We start from the raw sequence: 23848 nt of genomic DNA, 5'->3' as shown, positions 1-23848 counted from the left end.
TGTTTTATTCAAATTACTTCAAATTATCAACATTTAATTGTAGTTAAGTTTTGTCAGAACATCGAAATAATGAACAAAATCAGCACGATGTTTGATATTAGAAAGCGTGTTGTTTGTTTAGACAATATGGCCCTTTTGAGTGATTTCGATACGTACAAGTTCTACCTTTTCTTCATTGGACCTACGGCACCCTCACAAGCACAATTCAAAATTACGACTACAGAAGGAAAAATAGCAACAGAATACGAGACCATAACATCGCCCAATGGTACCAATAACATCGATTGCCCGGAATATCCTGGCTTGGTCAGCACTAACGAAGGCGAAATGAAGGTGATAATATCTCCCACATTTTTTGAAAGAAAATGGCAGAACTTTTATTCTAACCCCACTTTTTTTCTGTTCAGACAATTTGTAAAATTTTTGAGGGCATCCCAGGCTAGCATATGTGGTATCAATTTGTAGCCCTCTGCGTTTCTGTTCGCACTACAAAGAGAAATTTCAGCTTTTCTGTAAATTAGCTTTTTGGGACCTTTTCTACCCACAATTTCGAGCAATTTAAATTAAATTTTGATCAATTTTAAGAAAATTTTTGTCAAAATTCAATCATTTACGACAACCAGCGGTTTTTCGAGGTTAACTTATCGCTACAAATGTTTTATTGTTTTGTCAATGTTTCTATATAGTAGAGCAATACGGAAATAAATTGAGTTTTTTGAGAAAAAAATTGCGAAAAGTTTTTTGCCAACTTTCAGACATTTTTTAATAAATTTTTAACCCGTCCCTCACCTGTGTTAATGTAACGTTTCATCCAACCTTCTGTTTGTTTCAGATAATAGGTTAAATCTTGATTAACAGAGCGAAAATCATTTGGGATCTGTCTATTAACCGTTATTATTAAAAAAAAAAATTTTTGAAAAATAAAAAAGTTATGAAGAAGTTTCAAATTGAACCTCAAAAACTCAGAGAAATTTTAAATTTACTGATAGCATGAACTTTGTCTTCACGGCCAGCACAATTGAGTGAACGCCAGAAACAACAAAGACTCATTCTACATTTTGTACTTTTTCGGACGACTTTCAGCTTTGAAACGAAAATCAGATTAATTTTTGCTTTTTTAAAATTTTGATCACTTTTTATGCAACAAAAGATTTTTTCAAATTTGTATCAATCATTAAAACCACAATGAATCTGGGTTGTTAGGAGTTGTCAGCAATTTTTGAAACAGCTACTATTGAGTTCCAATTAAATATAAATTGGAATTTTCTTTAATGTGCAGTCATTTTTGAAGAACTTATTTATGAGTAATGTTTGACGACTCTGAGTTCAATTTTTAGTTCAATTCTAGATAACACATCAGGTAACAGAACTGGTAATAACACTGAAGCATTACAGGTTCAAAAAATCTTAACGATTTAAGGCGCGAACGGCTTTTCTGAGATAAGAGAAAAATCAGATTTTCGCGAGTTTTTGTGAACGTGCCGTTCTTTGAGTGCTGATTTTAATGTTATCCTTCTTCAATATCATATTTCGTTTTTTTATGAATCGTTTTATAGAACCGTTTTTTTATGTGCAAGTTAATGGTTTCTAATCTTTGAATAAGCTCACGAAGCTCTTTTTTGGCACCAAAAAAATAATGCCAAAATCTAACCACATCATAGAAGACGTACCACGGCGAAAGACGAAAGATTTCGTTTCCATTACGCAGAAACTAGTGTAGATGAATGGATCAACTTTAAATTGGACAGCACTAGTAGTCAGACAAATGTAAAGAAATCTGCAACTCTTCAGAGTAATTGGAAGGACGGATACGTGAAATGTGACACATTAATCAACCCCAGTGTTGGTATTGTGAGGAGACTGGTGTGCAGGTCTCTCCTCAGGAAGTTCAGCCTTGATTGCTTGAATGGTTGTCGTACAGAATATTCTGCTGAAAACACAGTCCAATTAAGTGGAACGTAATAAGTAACGTTATTTGACAACGACATAAAACTCCTGTACTGATGGCGGTTTTCACGTGATTTTGCCGCAGAAAAATTTTAACAAAAATATGATGGGCATTTTGGGCCTTGGTATTTGTAGCAGAAGAGCTGATGAACCTCAACTCCATCGCATTAACTACGATCTTCACATTATTAACAGATGACATGACAGTGGTCGTACTTGAAAATGACGGCCCAGCTGATAGTTTATTTTGATAAAATTTATGCGTTGATGTTGCTAATCGTTGAAAGTCTATGAGGATAAACATTTTTAGCATCTTGTAAAACTGTGTTGTATTAGCTGTTACAACCATATTCTGGGATTGGGGCACTGCTTGAACATAAGGTTACGCCTTAAATTTGAAAGACTTTAGAGTCGGCCACTACTTTAGATTGCTGAAGGCGAGTCTTTTCTTTAAGTACCAGACGCTCTCAAAGGCTCTTACGCAAAAGGCATCTAATAGATTTTTTGACAGCGGCTTAACATTCCGGTACTTATTCAGATTTTTCACGTGAGTATGCCGCAGAAACAGTTCATCAAAATAATGACGCTCGTATTTGGCCTTGGTATCTTTACAAGAAGAGTTCAGAAAATTTAACTTCATCAGATTAACTAGGACCTTCGCAATATTAATAGATGATGTAGTTGTGGTTGTACTGGATAATGGCCCAGATGATGCGTTGATTTATTTTGATTAGAACCCTTTGTTGCTGTTGCTATTCGTTGAAAGTCTATGAGGAAAAACATTTTCAGCTCCTTGTAAAACAGTTTTATCTCAGATGTTACAACCATTTTCTGGAATTGGGGCACTGCCTAAACATATGATTGTCCATTACTTTTGAAAGACTTTTGCGTCGGCCACTACCTTAGCTCGCTGAGCTAGAGTCTTGTCTTCAAAAACGCGACACTCCCAAATGCCGTGATTACCCTTACACAGAGTGCATCCAGTGGATGGAGGGGGTTGTCCATTTTAAACCAGTTGCTAGAGCGCCCTAGTTTTGTTTTGTCAGCGGCAATATTTTTAGAACAAACTTTAGTTTTGACTACTGAATTGGTCTTATCATCAGTTGTTGACTTTGGTGATGTTTACCGGCCATAATGAGCGACTTTTTGTTTCAACCAGAAATTGAAGTCGGGGATTGGTGGCTTAACGAAATGGTTTTGATCGTGAAGAATGACCAAGACTCTGTGAATGGAGAAACAGCTTTTGCACGGCCGTTTTATGGAGTGAGTTTTTCATGTCAGCGACGTGTGAAGGTCAACTTATAAGACGCAAGATAGTGGTCGTACTAGATGATGGCCCAGTTGGTGGTTTTCTTTGAGTTTTTGTTGTTATTCATTAAACCATGCGTTTTTGTTGTTATTCATTAAAAGTTTGTGAGGAAAAAACCTTTGAGTTTTTTGTAAAACCTTGTTATATGAGCTCTTAAAACCATTTTCTGGGATTGGGGGACGGCCTAAACATATGGTTACACCTAACATTTGAAAGATTTTCGCGTCAGCCACTACGTTAGCTCGGTGAAGGTTTTTTTTGTATACCAGACACTTCCAAAATTCGTGATTACGTTTACACACAAGGAATTTAATGGATTGAGGGGTTGCCCATGTTGAGACAGTTCGCATGCCTTAGTACAAATGTTGGCAGCAAATATTTTTGAAGAAAATTTTCTTTTGACTATTGATTTGGTGTTATCCTCAAATGTTGTCTTTGATGTTGGTCGGCCAGATTCCTTGGGTTTTTGCTTCAAGTCACTGAAGATGGGGAGTGGCGGTTTTATCCGATGGTTTTGGATCGCAAATATTACTACCTCTTCAGAGTAGTTCGAAGGACAGATACGTAAATTTGGCCAAGTTAATAAACCCTAGTGTTGTTATAGGGAACAGACTGTTATGCAGGTCTCCCATAGAAGATTCAGCCAAGATTGGTTGAATGGTTGACGTGGAGAACTTTCTGCTGAAAACACCGATTTAATGGAACGTGATTAGGAACGTAATTTGCAACGGCATAACGTTCCTCTACTTATGGTGGTTTTCCACGTGAGTATGCAGTAGCAACAGTTTAACAAAAAAGTCAGGCGCAAGCAGCACGATATGATATTTAGTCTAATCCTGAACTTTCACCACCCATTGGGGTTGATCAGAAGAATGAAGGAGATCTTGATGTCCATTAATAAGTGAAAATTGAGCAATGCGGCTTCTCTTTTATTACTGTATTTGTTATCAAAGATATCCCTTCTTTCGGCAACTATCCCTTCTCTCTTTAAACAAAGCAGATGCGTTAAAATCAGTAGGATTGGCAATGCTGTCGTGGATACTACCAAAACATTTGTGTGGTGGTAAGAGAAGGAACAGAGAATTTGTTAAATGGATAAATTTTTTTATAAATACAACTTAGCAAACGTAATCAGAATCTTGCGTGGTTCCAAAACAAGCTTGGTTACCGATGATGGCGGAGTTGTAATGTAGTTATCAGTTGGTTCCTTGGCTACATCGCCGAGATTCATTTTATCTGTGTCGTCATTTTTTGTCTCGAATGTGCAAAGCTTTGTTCCTAAGAAGTTAGGACCTCTCACACAGCTTCCTTATATCAAAATCTCAGCGTACATTCAGCGTAATCCAACATTGACGATTTTATCTGTGGTGGCGACGTATGACTTTAGAATAACATTTGTGTACTCCAATGTTTAACTCAACTGGTTGGCATAGAAGATCGGTTGCTCATTAGTTATGTTTATCCACTGCAAAGCGGTGTTATTATCTGTCCTTATGATTACTTTATCCACAGTAAAGATCAATGCTTGACTTGTTTTCTTTTTCACTGTGCAGCAAGGAGAGCGACTCACAGTTTTGACTTGGTAACAGCCACTACCTTCATAGGTGCAACGCAGGCTTTATGTAGGACGAATGTCAGCTCTATTTTAATCCCACCATGAAGAGAAAATAATTGTTGCCCATCAAATGCTACGGCGCTTAATAGGCTTTTAAGTTTTTACCAAATATGTTAAATTTAAGCTGATGGAACGTTCCTGAAAAGCGCTTTATTATTATTGTGATGTTGGCAAGCTGTTCAATGTCAACGCAACACGCAAAAAATCTATCATTTGTTTATTTGAGTAACTCATCATTCGAACGTTGTTCAGTGAAATGCCAATTGTCCTAAGTACTAAACGTGCTCCCTCGGTGAAAAACTCTACGATACCAATAGGGTCATAGAACTTAGACAGTAGATTTAGTACGAAGCTTTTATTTAAAACTTTGTGATGGCGATGCTGGTACCGTTGCTAACAAAAATTATATCGTTATTGTGATCTCACTTAAGCCCGAGATAAAGTGAGGATGCTTTCTCAGATGATATCAACAGTTGTCTTTCAGTGAATTGAGGAGACCCCTCAATTTTGCCAGCCCAATCCCGTACAGAAAAACTTAGTCAGCTTGAACTCATCTAGATGAAAAAGTTAGACCAATCCTCTGACCTATTGGGTTTTTTGTTAGACTTCACTGAGTCTAGATAATTGCTCATTTAGAAGTTTTTAAGGACCGGTTTGGTTGCTTCCGAATGTCTGCTGGCGATAGCAAGTGCCGTGCTTTGTAGTAGTCCTTTGCACAAGCGGGCGAGTCTGTAGCCCCGAATAAATAACGTGTGTAATGATTGTCCACCTTTCTTGACGCAAGGCTCTCACGCTGAAAAAGTTTAATGATGGCTGATCACTCGATCGAGCAACGAAGTGTGCGAACATTAACTATTCATTTGCCGAGACTGCATATGGATATTGTTGAAACCTTTTGATTATAAACGAGGTGCGAGTAATTCTGGACTAGTAAGTAAAGCTTTGTTTAAAAAGCACGGATGATTTTAGCTGCCCTACTGAGAACCCTACGGGCCAGTGGTGCAATAGGTACAATGATTGGATCAACCATCCACATTTTTGAGAATCGAGAATCGTCACTACATAATCATCATCTAAATCCTTGATCAGTCCTCAAAACCATCATCTAAGTCCTTGATCTTTGATCAGTCGCTTCTACAAAGATGTGAGCTGCATCAGCAAGCGGGATTGATTACTGGGAAGATCGACGTTAACTTTAGCTCAGAGCGCTCCCACGACATAACTCTTTCCATCAATCACTGCCGTGTTTTCAAGAATCTGATGCATACATGCATCTGTGGTTGTTCGTGGGTATACTTGCTTAGGTGCCCCGTGTAACTTAGTGTCATTCAAATACATTAAATGACTGGCCAGTTCAAATTTTTTCCCCATTTTAGCTTTCAAATAGGTAGAGACCGAACCTGTAGACGACGGCAACGAACTGCTCAAAACTCAAGCTATGGATAGGCTGCACAACATTCTAACTGTGCACTTCCTGTCAAAGTTTTATCTCGACTTTAATAATCAATTGGTATGCTATTTAGAGAGGCCAAGAATTGTGCAATGCTTTTAGTCTCATTGATGCCTGTGCCCTCATTAGGTTTTTCCTTAACATAGGTTCTCACTTTGAGTGCCTCAAAATTTTAGTGTTTTTTTTTGATGTAACATTCTGTTCAACGGTCATGATGAATGGGATCTCCTCGGTTTTTATCCCTTGACTGTTAGCAAAAGCGATACAATTTGCAACTGGAGTATTATTACAAGATTACTGGCCAAAACAAGAGTTAGTGCAAATGATATCACACAAAAACAAACCTTTGGCATCCCAACCAGAAGGTTTGGTCAAATTTAACTCCATCTTTTTGGCGTTCATGACGGCCCAATTGGTGATTTTCTTTGATGTGAACGTTGCTGTTGATATTCGTTGAAAGTTGATGAGGATGAAGAAGAATCTTTTCAGTTCATGGTACAATTGTGTTATGTGATCTGCTACAACCATTTTCTGGGATTGGGGCACTGCCTAAACCTAGAGTTGTCCATTACATTTGAAAGACTTTTGCGTCGGCCACAACTTTAGCTCACTGAGTGCGAGACCTTTCTTCAAATACCCGACACTCCCAAATGCCTCGATTACACTGACGCACAATGCATCCGGTGGATGGATGGGTTGTCCATTTTAAGCCAGTTTCTAGAGTGCCCTAGTTTTTATGTTAAGAGCAAGTTTTTTTTGAAGAAACTTTGGTCTTGACTACTGATATGGTGTTGTCCTCAGTTGTTGTCTCTGATGATGTTTACCGGCCATTTGAACGACTTTTTGCTTCATCCAGAAACTGAAGTCGGGGAGTGTTGGCTTTAGCAAATGGTTTTGGATCGTGAAGAATGACCAAGACTCTGCCAAATGGGGAAACAACTTTTGCTCTGCCGTTTTAACGAGTGAGTTTTTCAAGTCAAGGACGCTTGAAAGTGACTTATAGACTCTAACAACTCCAACTTGAAACTACAGCAGAATAGTTTAGGATGTTAACAATTTCGTTCATCTTTAGTGGTAAAAAATTGATGAAATTATTTAAGTGTGCACTGGCAACTGCCTGTAGTTGACCAAATTTACATTCAAGTGTCTAAACTGAATCCATATACATTACAGCACAGTATGCCAACGCATCGATGCCGCTCTGAGCCTTTCAGTTGCACGCGTTTCTAAATATGTCAACCTTACCTTATCAGCCATGGACTATGAGTCTCTTAGGCGTTTAAAACATCCAGATCGTTCATTTCATTTCAGGGGTCACCACTGTACTGTGATAATTTCCTCTCGAGCGATGAATGATTGCTCTAATTGCACCCACCATCTGCTCTGGAGTTGACAAAGCAGTTGACGGGCGCATTTAGAGGAACGATCCATTGCTTGATTAGATATTATCATAATACAATAGTGACACCTGAAGTGGAATGATTGTTTTGGATATTTTGGAATTTAATTTGGAATCTAAAGGAGGAGCTGAAGGTGTTGAATGCGCTGGATCACCTCTAAAAAGTTTGTTCAGAATGTCAGCTCCATTTGTTATAGTGCTGTTTGGAGTGACAAAGGCGGGGCTAAAGCCGGTGGAAGAACTAAAGGGACTCGTAGGAGCTGGTTGAGCACTTTTGTAGGTGCAATAATTTGAGTTGGAATTGTTTACATAATTAAACGATTCGAGGTTTCTGGGACTGGGGAACTTCGGTGGCGCGTTCCGCAATTGTTGTAGACCCGCTGAAAACGTTAAATGCAGAAGACTGTGCCTGTTCCGGCTTTAGGTGATACTGATGATTACACTTGAGGAACTTCTGGTGAAGTTTGAATATTATGCGCAATCTTGACAGTAAGTTAATTGTTTTTCCAATTGGTAGCCTACTGCTTATTGCAACTGTGCTTGTACATGTGCATGGAACAGGACTTCGTGATTGGCAATTGATATTGCCGATGAGGAATTTATCTACGTTTTTAAATTTTCAGTCCCTTAGGCTTTTTAGACAATTTGGCAAAGAATTATTAACCCAACTTGAACTTAACCCTTGCTCGCAACTGAACTCTTATCATTTATTAAATCACTCAAGTCATTAGTATAAAAACTGCTAACTGGTGAGCTATCCATCAGCTTAAGGTCAATAAGAGCTGCCGCAGCCACTGTAAGGGTGACATTCCTTCAGTTCTGTAATCGCCCTTTGTTTAAATTGCAAATTGAGTGCTTAACACTGTTGCCCGATGCGAGGCGTAATTCAGCTTCACTCTTCTTAATTACCTTCCCTTTTTTATGCCCGCCAAAATTAATTCTTCTTTGCAAGCAAAACAAAGTGCTAACTAACTAGTATTGTTAAAATCAGGAAATGAACCTGACATAACTCCAAAGCAAGTTTAAGTCATACCAAAGCGAGCTTAAAAACTTAATAACTAACCGGCCTACTAGCTAAAATTTAACTTCTACGACAGCAAACCTCAACATACACAGCACCATCATACAACGAAAACGTGCAAAGAAGGAAGACAGCAAAACATTAAGAAAAAGGACGGAAACAGAAAAATTGAAGTCGGATTACTTGTAGAAAAAGTGCACAAAATCTTTTAAGTCAATGTATGGGGAGACCAATCCTTTTAGTAAAGCTCTAAATGGATGGACTTCAACAGCAACGCAAAACCTGGAAATATTCAGGCTGTCAAAGTATTCAGTAAGTTCCGCTACTTCAGAAGCACCACATGTACGAAGCGTTTTCCGACAAAACTTAGAGAATTTTTTTGGTCGGGAACGTTCAATTAAGGACCGGAGGTTATTTGTAAGCGCTAACACTATAGTTAGGGTGTTCAGCTCAAGCCCAGCATTCTCATGCAATTGTCTACACTCTTTAGGAAAACCGGTATTTTTCTGCTTACGTCTAGAGACAATGTTTTGCACTATATGAATGGTGACAGACTAAAACGGTTGAACTGATGTGAAATATCCGGCGTTACATCTTTGGAGCATTACTCTATAGCTCCTATACGCTCGTAAATTTTTTTCGTGGTTTGAAATGAGTTCAGTTGGTGTGAACGTCCTTTTACTGTTGCTGCAATGACGTGAGAGCGAATTGTTCGCCACATTATATAACAAAACACTGTGGAAAAAATGACCCTGTTGCTGTTTTTCGTACGTTCGCTGCCTTAAGACCTGTTAATGACCTAATGCAGCGAACTTGCAGCTAAAATCAAGAGCTTCTCTTTTTTCACAATAATGTGAGCTTTGCTCAATATCCGAACCTTTGTGAGAATGCAAACTTTTCAAGACTGCAATTGTTCACCGTGAAATGTGCGGTTTGTGTAATCACAGCAAGTAATGGAAAACTAAACGTTAACTGGGAATAGAGCACTGTACTGTGACATTAGTTAAATTAACAAAAAAATCAGGATTAGTGAGAGGAACTTACTGTTCTGTGTTTCTATTTTATTTTTTAGTGCAGGTAATTCAACTCATAATTGCAATAATTAGTTGAAGAGTAAAGTGAACTAAAGCCCAGACCCAGTGGAGATTAAATTCTAGTTACATAACGCTAGTTTATTAGACTCATTTCTGTTGGGTTTTGAGGTTGAGGTCCTAACTCAATCGCTGATAACGTTAACCGTAGAAACTGAGGTCGAGAAGCTGAAACTTCTTTCTAATTGAAACAGCATTTTTAATATTGTATTTATTGTGCCGTAAATTGCGCGCCGATAATTATATAGTCTCATTTTTTTCGTATGGAGGCCGTTGCAGCCGTAAACCTGACAAACATTCTTTCTTAACTTTATTCGCATAGCTATTACAACGATAAGCATCTAATTATCACATGATCAAGCCAAAATTAAATGAACTTAGAGCGGCAAAACTAGCGATATTTGTTGTCATATCTTGGCTTGGTCTGAAATCAGTTAATATTGTGTTTGCAAAACCTATGAAAACATTGCCTAAATGGAGCGCTATCCTTTTGGTTTTTTAGTAGGCTCATTGAAAATCATGTTATTTACACTTTTTTTGAGCTTTCTGCGTAAAATAGAACGTACTTAATGCGCAATTTAAATACTCGAATCTGATTAGCTAATCTTTGATTTTTTTATATGGCTTAAACAGTTAAGAAAAAGACGCAACCTCTCGCTGCATAGATTGCTCTTTTCATTTACGCAATTTTATATCCAATACTGTTCAGATGAAATCCTATGATGCCATGGCTTCTGATATTATTATGTTTTAAAACAGTCGACGGGATTAAGATCGTTGACCTGATTTTATTTTCTTTTTGCCAACATTGTTATCTAATTTCATTGAGGACAAGTATTATGCCTTTCTCGGCCAGGTAGAAGTTCATTTGCTGAGTTTAGGTGTAATCCGATGCCCTCTGTGTTTTTTGCTGTCGTGTTTTTAAATAAATAGACGTTGAGTTTTGTCGTATGTTTGTTGTTGTTGTTAATAATGATGTTGTTATATTAATGTTTGTTGTTGTTATTTTGTTCTGAACTTTGTCTTTTCCGGAGCTTTATTGATTGCAGGTCTTATCGGCGTTCTATTGCTGCATCATAGAATCCATTGGCTTGTTTCAGTTTGAAATGATTTTTTACTCGTATAAAAATTATGTGATATTTTGAAAAATTTCACCTCCTCCTCATTTTGTATACGAATTCTAAAATGGCGAGCACCCTTTTTGTTTTCAGAGGATGCAAGGTTTTGACAACTTTTGGACCAACATCACATCTTATTTGGCAGACGATATACTCGAGCCTTTATCAACCCCAGTTGACCAGACCGATCAAAAACTGTTAAAATCTGGAGGAAAGTGACCATTTTTGATCGGTATTTTTGAGAAAGGATGTTAGCTCGTTTTCGATATTTATTGATTGATCAATTTAGGAAACGATTGGTTTTAGTTGTTCTTTTAGGATACCAACGTTTGTGAAGTTTTTTCAGGGTACTATTGTTCTTGATAATTTGTTTAGGAAATTACCGTTTAGGAATTTTTTGACAGTTTTTATGCTTGGTTTCAACTAACGCAAAAGTTAGGATTCAAAATCACAATCAAGTGCGGATTATGTATTCGGGCCAAAAAAATACAAAAGCAGAAATAAGAATAGCGGTGATGGTTAAAAAATCAAAGATAATGAAAACGAGACGCCTTCGTTTAGTTAAGATCTCATATGGCTCAACTGTCGAGAGTTTAGGGTTAGCTTTTTTGATAGCACATGGACTATAATAATAATAATAATTGTGGTTTCTGCGTAATCGCAGTGGAACAGCATTAGGCCTACAGTAGCCTGTTTTCAGCTGCCCTTTTTCTTATTATTCCCCACATTTCAGACTGATCTTTTCATGAGCAGCATTGCTCTTTTTTGGTGACTATAGCCACTTTTTTTTGCGTCTGAAACTTTCACGTGGTACCATCATTGCAGCCAACATTGGTCAGGCTATGGTCAACCTGAAGCTATGGTTAAGTAAGAGCTCATCCTCACACAGACAGCTTCACGGAGGCAGGGGATTGAACTCTCAATCATTGGCGTGTAAACCACACACCTTACCTCTCGGCTATCGACTAGGCAAAACAGTTTACACTTTTTGGTCATATGTACAGGTATTTCAAATTGAACTTATAAAATAAGTTGATTAAAAATAGCAAACTGTTTTTTATTTTGCAAAGTGCTCTACTTTTTCAATGCATTAAGTGCTAGTCGAACCTTATTTAAAATCAGTAAATAGAAGCTTTGCCCTTTAAATTTTCATCAAAAATGTGGACAGGGATAACGTTTTTGTTGTCAAACGTTCAGTGATCGCTCTGGATTATCAAATTTTCTCGATGTAATGAATGATGCTCAAACAACCACATAAAAGAATGCGGTAATTGCTGGTTCTAGCTCACTTTTTTCCAAATCGCGCAATTTCTGTGGGAGTTATTTTTAGCAAACGTTTTTCCAGAACGCATGATTGCTTTATGAGTTGGTTTAGCTAGAATTTTTTGAATCGCGCAATGTTTTTTAAGATGATTTAGCCAAGCCATTTTTTCAAGCCACGCAATTTTTGCTTGAGTTCTTTTAGCTGTAACAAGAAACGCGTCATTTCTCCATAAGTTGGCTTAGCTAAAAAATAACTCGGAATTTCCGTATGAGTCGACTTGGCCGATATTAATCCATATTGCGCAATTTTTGTGTAAGTGGGTTGGTTTAGCTAAACTATTTGCCAGATCGCACAACTATGACCTGAAGTGATTTTGCCAGCTTTTTTACGGAACGGGCAATTTCTACATGGGTTGGCTTAGTTAATCAAGATTGCGCAACGGTTCAGCCATTTTTCTTCTAAAATGCGTGATTTTGAATGAGTTTGGTTAGTCAACTATTTTTTCCAAAACAAGCCATCTGCATTACTTAGTTTTGCTCACTAAAAAAGCCTAATTTTTTGTTAATTTTTTTCAGCCATCCAGAAACGAGTAATTTCTGTTTGACCTGTGTCCACCAAACTTTTTGGTTTAAGAAAGCACCACTTTTTTTTATCTTAGTTGGTTTAGCCATTTTTACAGAACGTGTAATCTGCATAAGTTGGCTTAGCTAATGGAGAATGACAAATTCTTTATCAGTCAGTATAGTTTCTTTTCTAAAAGGCCTCATTTTATTATGCATGAGTTTTGTTTGGCTACTTTTTTTTTCCAGAACATGCAGTCTTTGTCTGAGTTGGTTAGGCGCGGTTTTTAACAGAACGCAGATTTTCAATATGAGTTGATTCAACTTATCATGAATTCGCAATTTTTGTCTGAGTAGGTTTAACCGTTTTTTTTTAACAAAACGTGGGATGTTCGTATTCGTTGTTTCTGCTAAATAAAGGCTTGTGATTTTTGTGTTGGTTGTTTTAGCCGAATGTTTTAAAACAAAATACGTGTGCATGGTGCTGAGGTGTTTTTTTCATTTTTTTCAGAACATCCGATTTCTGTATGAGTTGGCTTGGACAGATTTTTTTTTCAAGAACACGCCAATTCTGTATGTACTGGTCTTAAAAGTAATTTTTTTTCAGAATCCGCGATATCTATCAGTCAGTGTAGCCAAAGTTTACGACCCAAAATGCTCAATATTGGTACTAGTTGGTTTGCATAATGTTTTTCCATAAAACGCAATTAGGTTAATCCATTTTCTTTACAGAACGCAAAACTTTGCTTGCGCTTGTATAGCTAACCAGGAACCCGCTAAAGAGTTTGAGTTGGCATAGCTAGCCTTTCATTGAGAGCGCGCAATTTCTCTATTCGCTGTTTTAGCGTTTTCTCATCAAAACGCCCGCGCCTATGTTCTGTATGAGTTGACTAATTCGGCTTTTTTGTCGAGAAAAGAAAATATTTTTCACCAAGGTATCTGAGGACATGAGCGAGTTATTACATGAATGAATTATTCAGCGCTGGGCTCATCAGGAACTAAAACTATTTTTGTCTTTTTATGTGATTTGAGAGGTATTTGTTGCTTTCTTTTCCTTTGTTTGATTTGTTCTTCTTTTTCGACGTTTTGCAAGTCTGCATTTTTGCCAATATAGGAATTTGTCATCTTTTCTCTTCATTTTAGCTTTATGCAAACGTGTGACATTTTTTTGTCTTCTCTGCTCTGGAATATATGAGGTTCTTGTGGTACACAGGCACGAACGTACCACCAACTCTAATTATTCCGTTACTACTTTATCATTTTCGTTGCATATTTCCATTTACAGTTATAGTTTAATTTGCCCCTATTCAAAATTTGTATATGTCTCTGATGTTCATTTTTTTGACTTGTTAATTCCTCAAACTTCCTGTATTTAAGATTGTTCATACATTTGTTTGTTCCGTGTTGAAAACAATCAGATTTGTTAATACCATTCTTGTCTGCTGCTAAGTTATTCGGTCTAGTAAGAACTCTTCTTGCAACCAGTTGTAAATCATTTTTTAAATCAAGTTTTCTGTTTGCTAAGCGAAAAAACCACTCTAATAACGTAGCCTAATCAACCCGCAATTAGCAGCAATTCTACGGATAACAATAAAGCCGACTTTCTCAGCGAATCAGAACAGTGGAAATTCAATATAGCATTCCCAAATCACATAAGCATGATTCATTACTTGATTCAACCCTCCATTCTAAAACTATTGATTCGAACCGTTATATTTCCATACGTACAGTAAGCATTTACAGCATGTCGCAGTCAGCAGGATCACAAAAACCCCACTGGTGATCTCTCGTTTTTAGGGAAAAGCCTCAACAGAACAACAGCTGCGTTGAGATAAGTGCAGGACAGAAGTATAACTCATGAAAATGACAGAGGGGGCATAAATCTAGACGTGCTACTCAACCCAAAACCAACTATTGTAATCCTAAATTTGAGCCTCGTTATGAACAATCGATCGATGATTCAACCAAGGTGACCAAACGTGAGAAAAAAATCTGGAAACGCGCAATAAAGCTCTCCTGGGAGTTGAAGGGCCAAAAAATGACAGTCACAGAAATATTATGTTGGGACGTCTGTGACCAAAAGTGACTTTCATTGTTGGATCTGAGCACACAATGAGGGCGTATTTTGAACCGCAATAAACGAACTGTCGCCAATGGAATTCTGGACTAAAAAGAGAGCCGCATTCCTACGGCCCCTTATTATCACCTTTCATATGGGTACCTAATGTTTACCCCTAAAACAAAAAAAGTGAGAAAACGTAGAGCACTTCCACAGCACGATCAAATAATTAGCGGAGAACTATTTTCAAATACCAGGAGGAGATAATAATTGAGGGATATATTAATCACCAACATGTCGGATATGGAAACACAGCGCCACTTGCTCCCCAAAACAACAGAACTAAACCAAGCACTCCACACGGCAATAAATATGAATACTGGACTACTCAATCAAATGAGAATAACCAGCAAAATTACTCTATCAATCAACAGGGTTCAGAAAACTAGAGATTATCTCCCCGAGAACCGGCAAGAGCCAACAAACACGAGTTTTTCGAGGACAAATCAACCAAAGCAATGCCGCAATTGTGGACCAAATTTCAAACAAAATGCGTGGCAACCAAATTTCAAACAAAACAGCACTGCATTATGGGAAATTGCTATTACTGTGGTATATTGGATCACTTTGCGGAAGTGTGTAGAAAAACGCAGCGAAGAAATTCTGAACAAAATTTCCAAAGTTTTGAAAACAAAATTGACAAAATATCAGTAAATAACGTGAAAAAGTACAAAACAAAATGAAAAGCAGACTACAGATCAGCAGATGACAACTGCGTAGCAATCATAGCAATTGAAAAAAAGACAATATTACTCCGCAAAACAAGAAGATCACAGTTGGAAATAGCCAGGTAACACTTCTACTCGACTCTGGAAATGTCTGTTCAAGATTCATAAATGACTTTGCACTATCGATCATTGATAACTGCAAAGACGCTAAACGGAAAACAGAGAAAAGACAAAATATCAAAAACTTCTGAAACGAAGCAGTAAATACGCTAGAAAAAGTTAAAGCACCAGAGGAATGCAGCAATTGGAGTACCAAAACGCACATTTCTCGATTGAAGAAAATGACCTACGACCATTGATCGGACGAGATCTGTTAGAAACAATGGGGATACACATTAAAAAACAACAATCCATAAAAATAATAGTAAACTTTATCAACACATCAAACCCAATAAAACGAAAGATAGGACTTTAATTGACTAATCAGCTCAATTGTTAAGACAAAGAACGAATCAGTAAAACAAAAAATCCACAAAACTATCAAGGTTGTCAACAAAAAGGTAGAAGAGTTGCTATTGAATTTCAAAAAAAAATTAAAATGGAATTACAAACACCGTCAGATCAAGGACATATTGAAAAATTAATTTGTGCTCAGACAAAGAAGTTCATCTCACTGTTAGTCATAACAGTAAAAAAGGACAGCCTTATTGAACTAGCACTTTATCTAAAGTTATGTATAAATTAAATCACTTGAATAAATACCAATTGCTCATTATAGATAGTTTGATTCAGTTAGTATCAAAAAATTTAAGTGTAATGCGGAGCGAAACGACTCGTTCTTTAAGACAATTGATTTGATACGCGTACAGCCGGTTCAATGTGCATCCCAAAACGCAGGCCATTGCAATTTTAAAATCTTAAGGGGCGATATGGCCGGATTGTGCCGCTTCACACCGGTATTCTATGAACTCACGGATTTGCGGGCCGAATTTGGAAAGACATTCAATACAACTCTCATAGGGCCAACAAACATACAGTTTTTTGGATGACAAATACCAAATGAGTTGCGGATTTATTATAAATACTAAATGATAAATACCAAAACCTTCCGAGTTGCGGAACAATTGAAGAACACCCGGCATGAGTGCCTTAAGAAGCTAGACGAAACAAATTTAAGAATAAAACACTCGAAAGATATATTTGCAAAAGTTGAATAGCTTGTTTACAAATTTACAAAACAAAACGGAATGCAAACTGTTGGTTCAAAAACAAGTGCAATATTAAATCTAAAACTGCCCAATACCTTAGAATGGCCAATAACTTTTTTTGGTAGACTCCACCATCTCATCAAATTTACACCAAATTTAGCAAACCTTGACGTCTGCTCAGAGTATTATTGAAAAAAATCAGAATGGACCGTCAATCTTACAATAAGTTTTTGAAAAAATTAAAACTAAAATAGCAGAAGCAACCAAAAATAAATATTATAACCCAAAACTTGAAACAAGAGAGATATGCGCCTCATACCGACAAGGCTTAAGGACTGCCCTAGAAAAATTGAACCATGAAAGGTGGAAAACTATCGCCTTAACATCCCGTTTTCTAAATTCGGTGCAAACAGGTTATCGCAAAAGCAAACCAGAATTATTGGGGCTGTCTGGGCCAAAGAGCACTTCAAATACCATTGTATGGTCAACAAATCACCACCACATTAGACCATAGAGCCGTATTATCAATAATGAAAGAAAACCGCTCCAATATGCCATATACTGGTGGACTCACACACTGCGTCAATAGATTATTGCCGTCCAATTTTGAAATTGTGCAATTGCCAGGCACACGCTTGAGATTAGTCGTTTTTCTTTTGCGCAAACCGCATTTCATATTGCCAATTTTCACCCACTATGGCGGGCAATTCAATATTGGAAAACTGTATTTATTGAAACGCACAGCGAAACGCTTTCCACTTGACAAAGCTAATTTTGAGCGAAAGGCGCCGCAATTACAAGCAAATTGTCAATCACTTAAATCAATTGAATTATTTATCACTCAAATTGTTCCGCGTTAATAAGATTCCAATCACGCCAAAGCAAATTACAGCGGGAATCCTGAACAAAATTTGGAACAAAAGTCCTGAACAAAACCAATTTGATAACTACAAACCATTTTGAAAATATTTCTAAAATTTTGAGCGAGTTGCTAACCAACACAGCAATCTAGTCGTAATGCCTCGGAAAAGCGAACTGCAAAACTACTTCAGCCAAAGTGCGATCGATGAAGAAGATGACAGCGAAGCCCCTCCCGCAACGCAAACAACGGTTACTCCAAACATCGATGCTACCCGCATACCAGACTCAATCACAAACAAACCGGTGGAAATATATATGCCAGTGCCTTCAATTCTATTTTGAGCAATTTTTTTTGAAAAAAATTGCTGGCCAGCTTGACAACAAAAGAAGCCATACTCAGGGAGGTACACGACTGCGTAATAACCGGGAACGACAAGCGCTGCAAACAGATCAACCCCTCTATTCATTCCTTCTGCCATGACCTGCATGTAAAGTCAGCTTGCCTTTGCATCGATGACCCATCACAAGGCACATGCAATTAAAAATGCGTACATCGATGTCATTCACAGCACTCAACCGTGAAGCTGGGGAATGTCTGCTATGACCATCTATACCTGGTGACCATACATGAGCTGAGAGTTTCTAACAATTACTTAGTAATGCACACCGAGCTTCAAAATAGGTAAAAAATTGAAACCTTTAATTCCCTCAACTAAATGTTCTCCTATTAAACACGGCAGTGAGCCAAACGAGAAGATAGAAATAGATCTTGGTGTCTCAATGTAAAGTGAAAGAAATCAAGAAATTAATTTCTGAGCTTGTCTACATCGTTTTTCAAATTTTTCCTCGGCGAAAGTATGCGAGCACGTTAATGCTAATAGCACACAAAAGTTTCCAAAGAAATGTACTCTGCTACGCTCTGACTGAGCTCGCTGTCAAGTTGGGAAACAAATAAGCACTTTCTGTGAGACTTGGGTGGAACTAAGCGTCATAAGCAACAAACCAAACATAGGTAAACAATCTTATAAAAAGGTTGTTGACAATTATCTAGATCTAGACACCGTGAAATGGACGCAGCGAATACTAGAAAGCAAATGGGTCAATTCAGACAGAAGCCATTCCGGAATAGAAACGAACATGACCAACGCAATAAATTATGCATATGATAGGCAAATCAGTGATCCGCAGAGTGAATCGCATCTTGTTAAAATTTAGTGACAGGGCAGACCGACACCAAGTTAGAAGAGTCGGTGCAACTAATGCTGGCCAAACAGATACACGTATTTAAAAGGTTAAAAAAGAAAGATGCCCAAGGACTATACGAAGTGTTGAAGCTCGGGTCAACAATCGTAAAAGAGGATAATTACATCTTAATCTTTAAGAAAACAGGCAGAAAGAAGGTGACAGTAAGGAATTTGGACATGGCAGCATTCGGGACCGAAGCCAAAAAGACACTCCCCTAAATGTCTACCCAGATCGCCGAAAAATTTCCAACGGGCAGAGTGACAGAGGATAAGATAACGAAACAAGCTTCAGGTCTACGACAAAAATTAAAAGAGGACAAAAAGATGAGCCGCAGGCCCAAACCAGATGACACAAGCGCAATCTCATTATGGAAATCAAACGTCTCACGCAACCTAAGAGTCTGCATACCGGTTAAACTTCCTCCCCTCTCCACCTTTGCCAACAAAAAGCCGCAATGCCCCAAAAACCCAATATCAATCATTCCAATAGAGACAAGACGCAGCAAATCGTCAAAACAAGAGCGTGAGTCCCACTAATCAACAGTCTCATGCCCTCCCAAAATAGCAATCGAAGAAAAAGCGAACAAACAAGCAACAGTCAACACCCATAGCTCAGTGCAGCACATCTGCATTCAAGACAGTTGCCTCGCGTTCATCAATTGTTGAAGGAATACAGTCAATCGCGGAGCGAAACCGCCGCAGGAAAGACAATTTGACGTCGATGCAATCACGCCACAAATCGATGCGGCATTGCAGACCTACTTCTTGCCAAACATAAGCGCCCGAAGCAGAAATGCAGTTCGATTCAAAAAGCTTTCAAGATCTCAAAACTTCCAAAACAATTAAACACATAGAGTATTAGTAGCTAACCGGTACATATTTTATTTATTTTTGTCAACATTTCAAGATCAAAGCCAAAATTTGGGGGTTATGTTGTACACAGATACCAACGTACCACTAACTCTGATTATTCCGTCATTTTCATTGTCTATTTCCACTTATAGTTGTAATTCAATTTGCCCCCATTCAAAATTTTATTGTGTCTGTGACAATCATTTTCATGACTTGTTCAATCCTGATGCTTTCTATTCTTAAGATTGTTCATACTTTTGTTTGTTTCATGCTGTAAATTTTCAGGTTTGTTCATACCTTTCTCGTCTGCTGCTAAGTTATTCAGTCTAGTCAGAACTCATTTTGCAACCAGTTGTAATTCGTTCTTTAAATCATGTTTTCTTTTTGCTAAGTGAATACAACACTCACATAAGTTAGCCTAATCACCCCGCGGTTAGCATTAATCCTAAGGCTGACAATACTTTAATATTGTTCCTACTTTTGTTCGTTCCGCTTTTTAAACATTTAGATTTGGTCATACAACTCTTGTCTGCTGCTAAGTTATTCAACTTAGCCAGAAATTCTCTTGCAAACAGTTATAATTCATTCTTTTAAAACATGTTTTGTATTTGCTAAGCGAATACAGCACCTCAATAAATTAGCCTAAATTCCCGGCGATTAGCAGTAATCCTAGTGATAACAATAAAACTGATTCGCTTCGCGAATTACCGTAGTGGAAATTCAATTTAGCATTTGCGATTCAAAGAATCTTGATGCGCTACGCGATTCTGCCCTCCATTCGAAACCTACTGGTTCGCACCGCAAAGCACCAAAATTCCTCTTGTTCCTTGTTGTCCTTGTTCTCTATCAACATAATTGAGAGATCGTTGTTGCTGGCTTTTGTTTGCTTTGCCTCTCTGAGAACTGTGCCCCATTTAATGTGCACGTGTTTTTCACGAGTGTTTCCTAGATTTAGTAGCCAACCATTTGAGAAACTTGAGCAGCCTGTGTGTAAGTTTCGGTGCTCTACCATTTTCTACCCTTAAATCTCTAACCTTGTGTATTATTGTACTTGCTTCTTTCAAAAGTTATTGCAGAGTTGTCGGAAACCACGTTTTCACAAATTGACAACAAAAAAGGATATTTTTCCAATCATGGAGTTCATCTCCAACAGGAGGAGTAATGAAAATATTATTTCAATAATACACCTTTTATGTTGCCATTCCCATCGTTTTGTCTGTCAAAGTCATTTGCAATTTTGTTAGAGTTTATTTCTCTCAGAGTCTACTTCCATAGGATGGCCTGATCAGAAGCACATTCAAGCGCATTTTAAGTCTTTTCAGAAAAAATATTGAGCACAATTAGGTCTGATGAGGAACCATTTCGAGTTCAATTTTTTCTTTGAATCTTGTTGTTTTTTTTGTTAATGAGGGTGTTGGGGTTGCCAGGAGACAATAATAAAGCAATGTCAGAGACTAGTCTAAAGCCTGGTGACGCTTATCAGATTCAAGAGGTCCAGCTAATAGCAAATATTGGTTTCCTGTACTGGTAGTTATGAATATCTGCAGATCAAGACATTTTTCATGGATCGCTGTCTAAGTTCGTCTACTGATTCAGAACAAGCACCAATGGCATACTAAACGAATAATGTTTCATAATTTAGGTTTGCCATTGGCAGTACTCTTAGATTTAGTTTTTTTAAAGTTAAATGCGTAACAACAATTATCAGTTTTCGTGGAAAGAATATAATATAGCTACACTATTTTTTTTTCATTTTTCAACACCGTTTTCTTGTCAGACTTTTTTGGGCAGAGGTCAGTTCCGCACTTCCGTCTGGCACTTCAACCTGGGAAGGAAACTTCAGCATAGTTTTTTAGCCTGTAGAACCAATTAGTTTGTGAATTTCGCCTCAGTTGGAGTCCAATTAATTGAATCAATTCGAACAACAAACTGGAATCGATTATAAAATTAGCTCTGGTTATTTAATTTAGAGGCTATTCAAGTTTTGCGTTGTTACAATTGGAGACCTAGTCCAGTGGCAGTACCGGACATTTACAGACGTGGAGGTCACATTCCGCAAACAAGCAGGCCAAACGGAGTATTCGGTTCATTACAGTAAGTTTCTTTATTTTCAATTATTTGTTTCAACCCCACTTGTGGCGGACTATATACTAAAATGGGTTTTTTTGTTCAGTCAATTTTAGCCGATTGATATATTCATCGTAGAGAATTGTGAGTGGTATCCGTAACACGCTCGTCCAGCGTAGAATTTTAAATTAAAAGATTTTTTTTGAAATTAGTTTTTTCGATGAGTTTTCGAGGTTTAAACTTTTGTCTGAACACTTGATAGTTGGCATGATTTCGTTCACTTTTAGCGTTTTTTTGTTCAAAATATGAGTTTTTTATCAACATTTTAGTTCAAAATTAGAGTTTACGCTACAAAATGAAACATTTTTGTGTTTCTATTAGACCAAAGGCGAAAAACGATTAGTTTTGGTCTCATAGGGAACTTTATTTTCAAAAAAACTTGAACTCTATTTTAGAGCTGTTTTTATAAGAACCTTGCATTTTTTTTGGTATCTTAGACACTTAGTCATATTCTATATCAAAATCCAGTTAGTAAAAAAAACCTTATTTACAGTCAGATGAGGCCCAATGAACAAATACTTTGTTTTCAATGAATCGCCGTAAAAATCTTTCCGAGAAATTTTTTTTTTTGAACAATAACTAATTCTAAACATTCTAATATTATTGTGAACTTGTTGGCCAGTCTCAATAATGACAGAACAAACCCATTCTTTCTACTGAAACAATAATTAAACGGGTTAGCGGTTTTGTCTTTTAATTATTGATATTATGAATTCGATGCCACAAGTTTTCATAATTTATATTTTTTCTTTGAAATTTTTATAAAAAGTTTGATTCCTTTTGAAATCTGATCACAATATTCTCTTTTGATAGTTTCCATAGGCATTGAAAAGACGTTCAATTGATCGTAGATATAAACTTTTTTGGAAAAAAACTTATGATTTTAATGGCTTCTATATTTTATATTTTCTCTCTAAAAAATCATTTTGCTGCCTAAAAAATAATTGCAAAAAAAGTTTACAATGAAAAGTTATTTTTTTTGGCTTCGACGCTTTTCTCTCTTATTTCTTTTTCATCTTGTTTTGTGAGCTGTTCGACAGATAATAACTAGTAGTCTTAAAATTATGACTTTGTTTGTTTTTTAAAAAAATAAATTTAACACCATTTTGTGAGTGGTCGAAATTTGTGTTTCCTTCTCTCCTCTTTTAGCATTTTCGCTTCATTAACAGATTCCAATGATCTTCAAATGAGACCCAAGTAAACATATCTAACCCCTAAATTTATTTCAACAGAATTAGTGTGAGTAATAACTGAAAAAGCATAATATTCAGATAAAAGCTAATGTTTTTAATGCCTTCAATACTTTGCGTTTTCGTAAATTGTTGTGTTTTTTTCAGTTTCTCTGCATCTTTAGTCCAGTTCTAGGGCTTTGTCTGAGCAAAGACACGTCTTATTTGTTTCATAAGTACTTTTTAGTAACTTTACCTAAAAACGTTTAATTAAAAGCAAACAGTATTTAAGACTTTTGAAATTATTTGGTTTAAGAAAATGTTGATGGATTTGTGAAATTCACCTCATTTTATCTTCTTTTTTGGTGTACGTGATACCTGGTCTCATCAAAGACAAGTTCCATCTGCTTCGTAGTTAAGAAAAGGTAAATTTGTGTAGATAAGGTTTTATCTGATTGTGTTTTGACTTTTTTACTATGTGCTTTTAATTTTAGATAATGAGTTTTCGCCGCAAAAAAATGTTTTCTGTTTTTTCTTAATTTGTTGTTTTGTTTTCCTAATAGTAGTCTCATCAATGGCAGATCTCATCAGTGCTCTAATGCATCATGGTGTCATGTAATTCGGCTGTGTAACGATTTAGTAGTTTGTGTGCGAAACGATTTTGTAAACTCAAACCTCTATTTTTGAACATTTCTTCATTTGGTTGACAATTGAGTCAGAAATATAGATGAGCTCGGGTCGGAACATTGTGTGCGAATGCAAATTACCGAGCCTCCTTGTTTCAGATAAATGATTTTATTTGTTTTTCATTATATCCATGAAAAGT

The 23848-nt window shown here is 37.0% G+C and overlaps 1 protein-coding gene across 1 annotated transcript in view; it reads left to right on the top strand.

The window, feature by feature from the left end:
- LOC142349137 (uncharacterized) overlaps positions 1-23848 on the top strand; it is a 271437-nt gene that overhangs the window by 3737 nt on the left and 243852 nt on the right. The window contains exons 2-3 of the mRNA XM_075400552.1: positions 122-333; positions 21697-21820. Of these exons, the coding sequence (XP_075256667.1) occupies positions 122-333; positions 21697-21820 (336 nt within the window). The remainder of the gene's footprint in view (positions 1-121; positions 334-21696; positions 21821-23848) is intronic.

Source organism: Convolutriloba macropyga, chromosome 11, assembly GCF_964194025.1.
Source record: "Convolutriloba macropyga chromosome 11, txConMacr16.3, whole genome shotgun sequence".
In the NCBI taxonomy this organism is placed as follows: Eukaryota; Metazoa; Xenacoelomorpha; order Acoela; family Convolutidae; genus Convolutriloba; species Convolutriloba macropyga.
The sequence above is the reverse complement of the archived record's forward strand: the minus strand, read 5'-3'. Positions and strand labels throughout refer to the sequence as shown.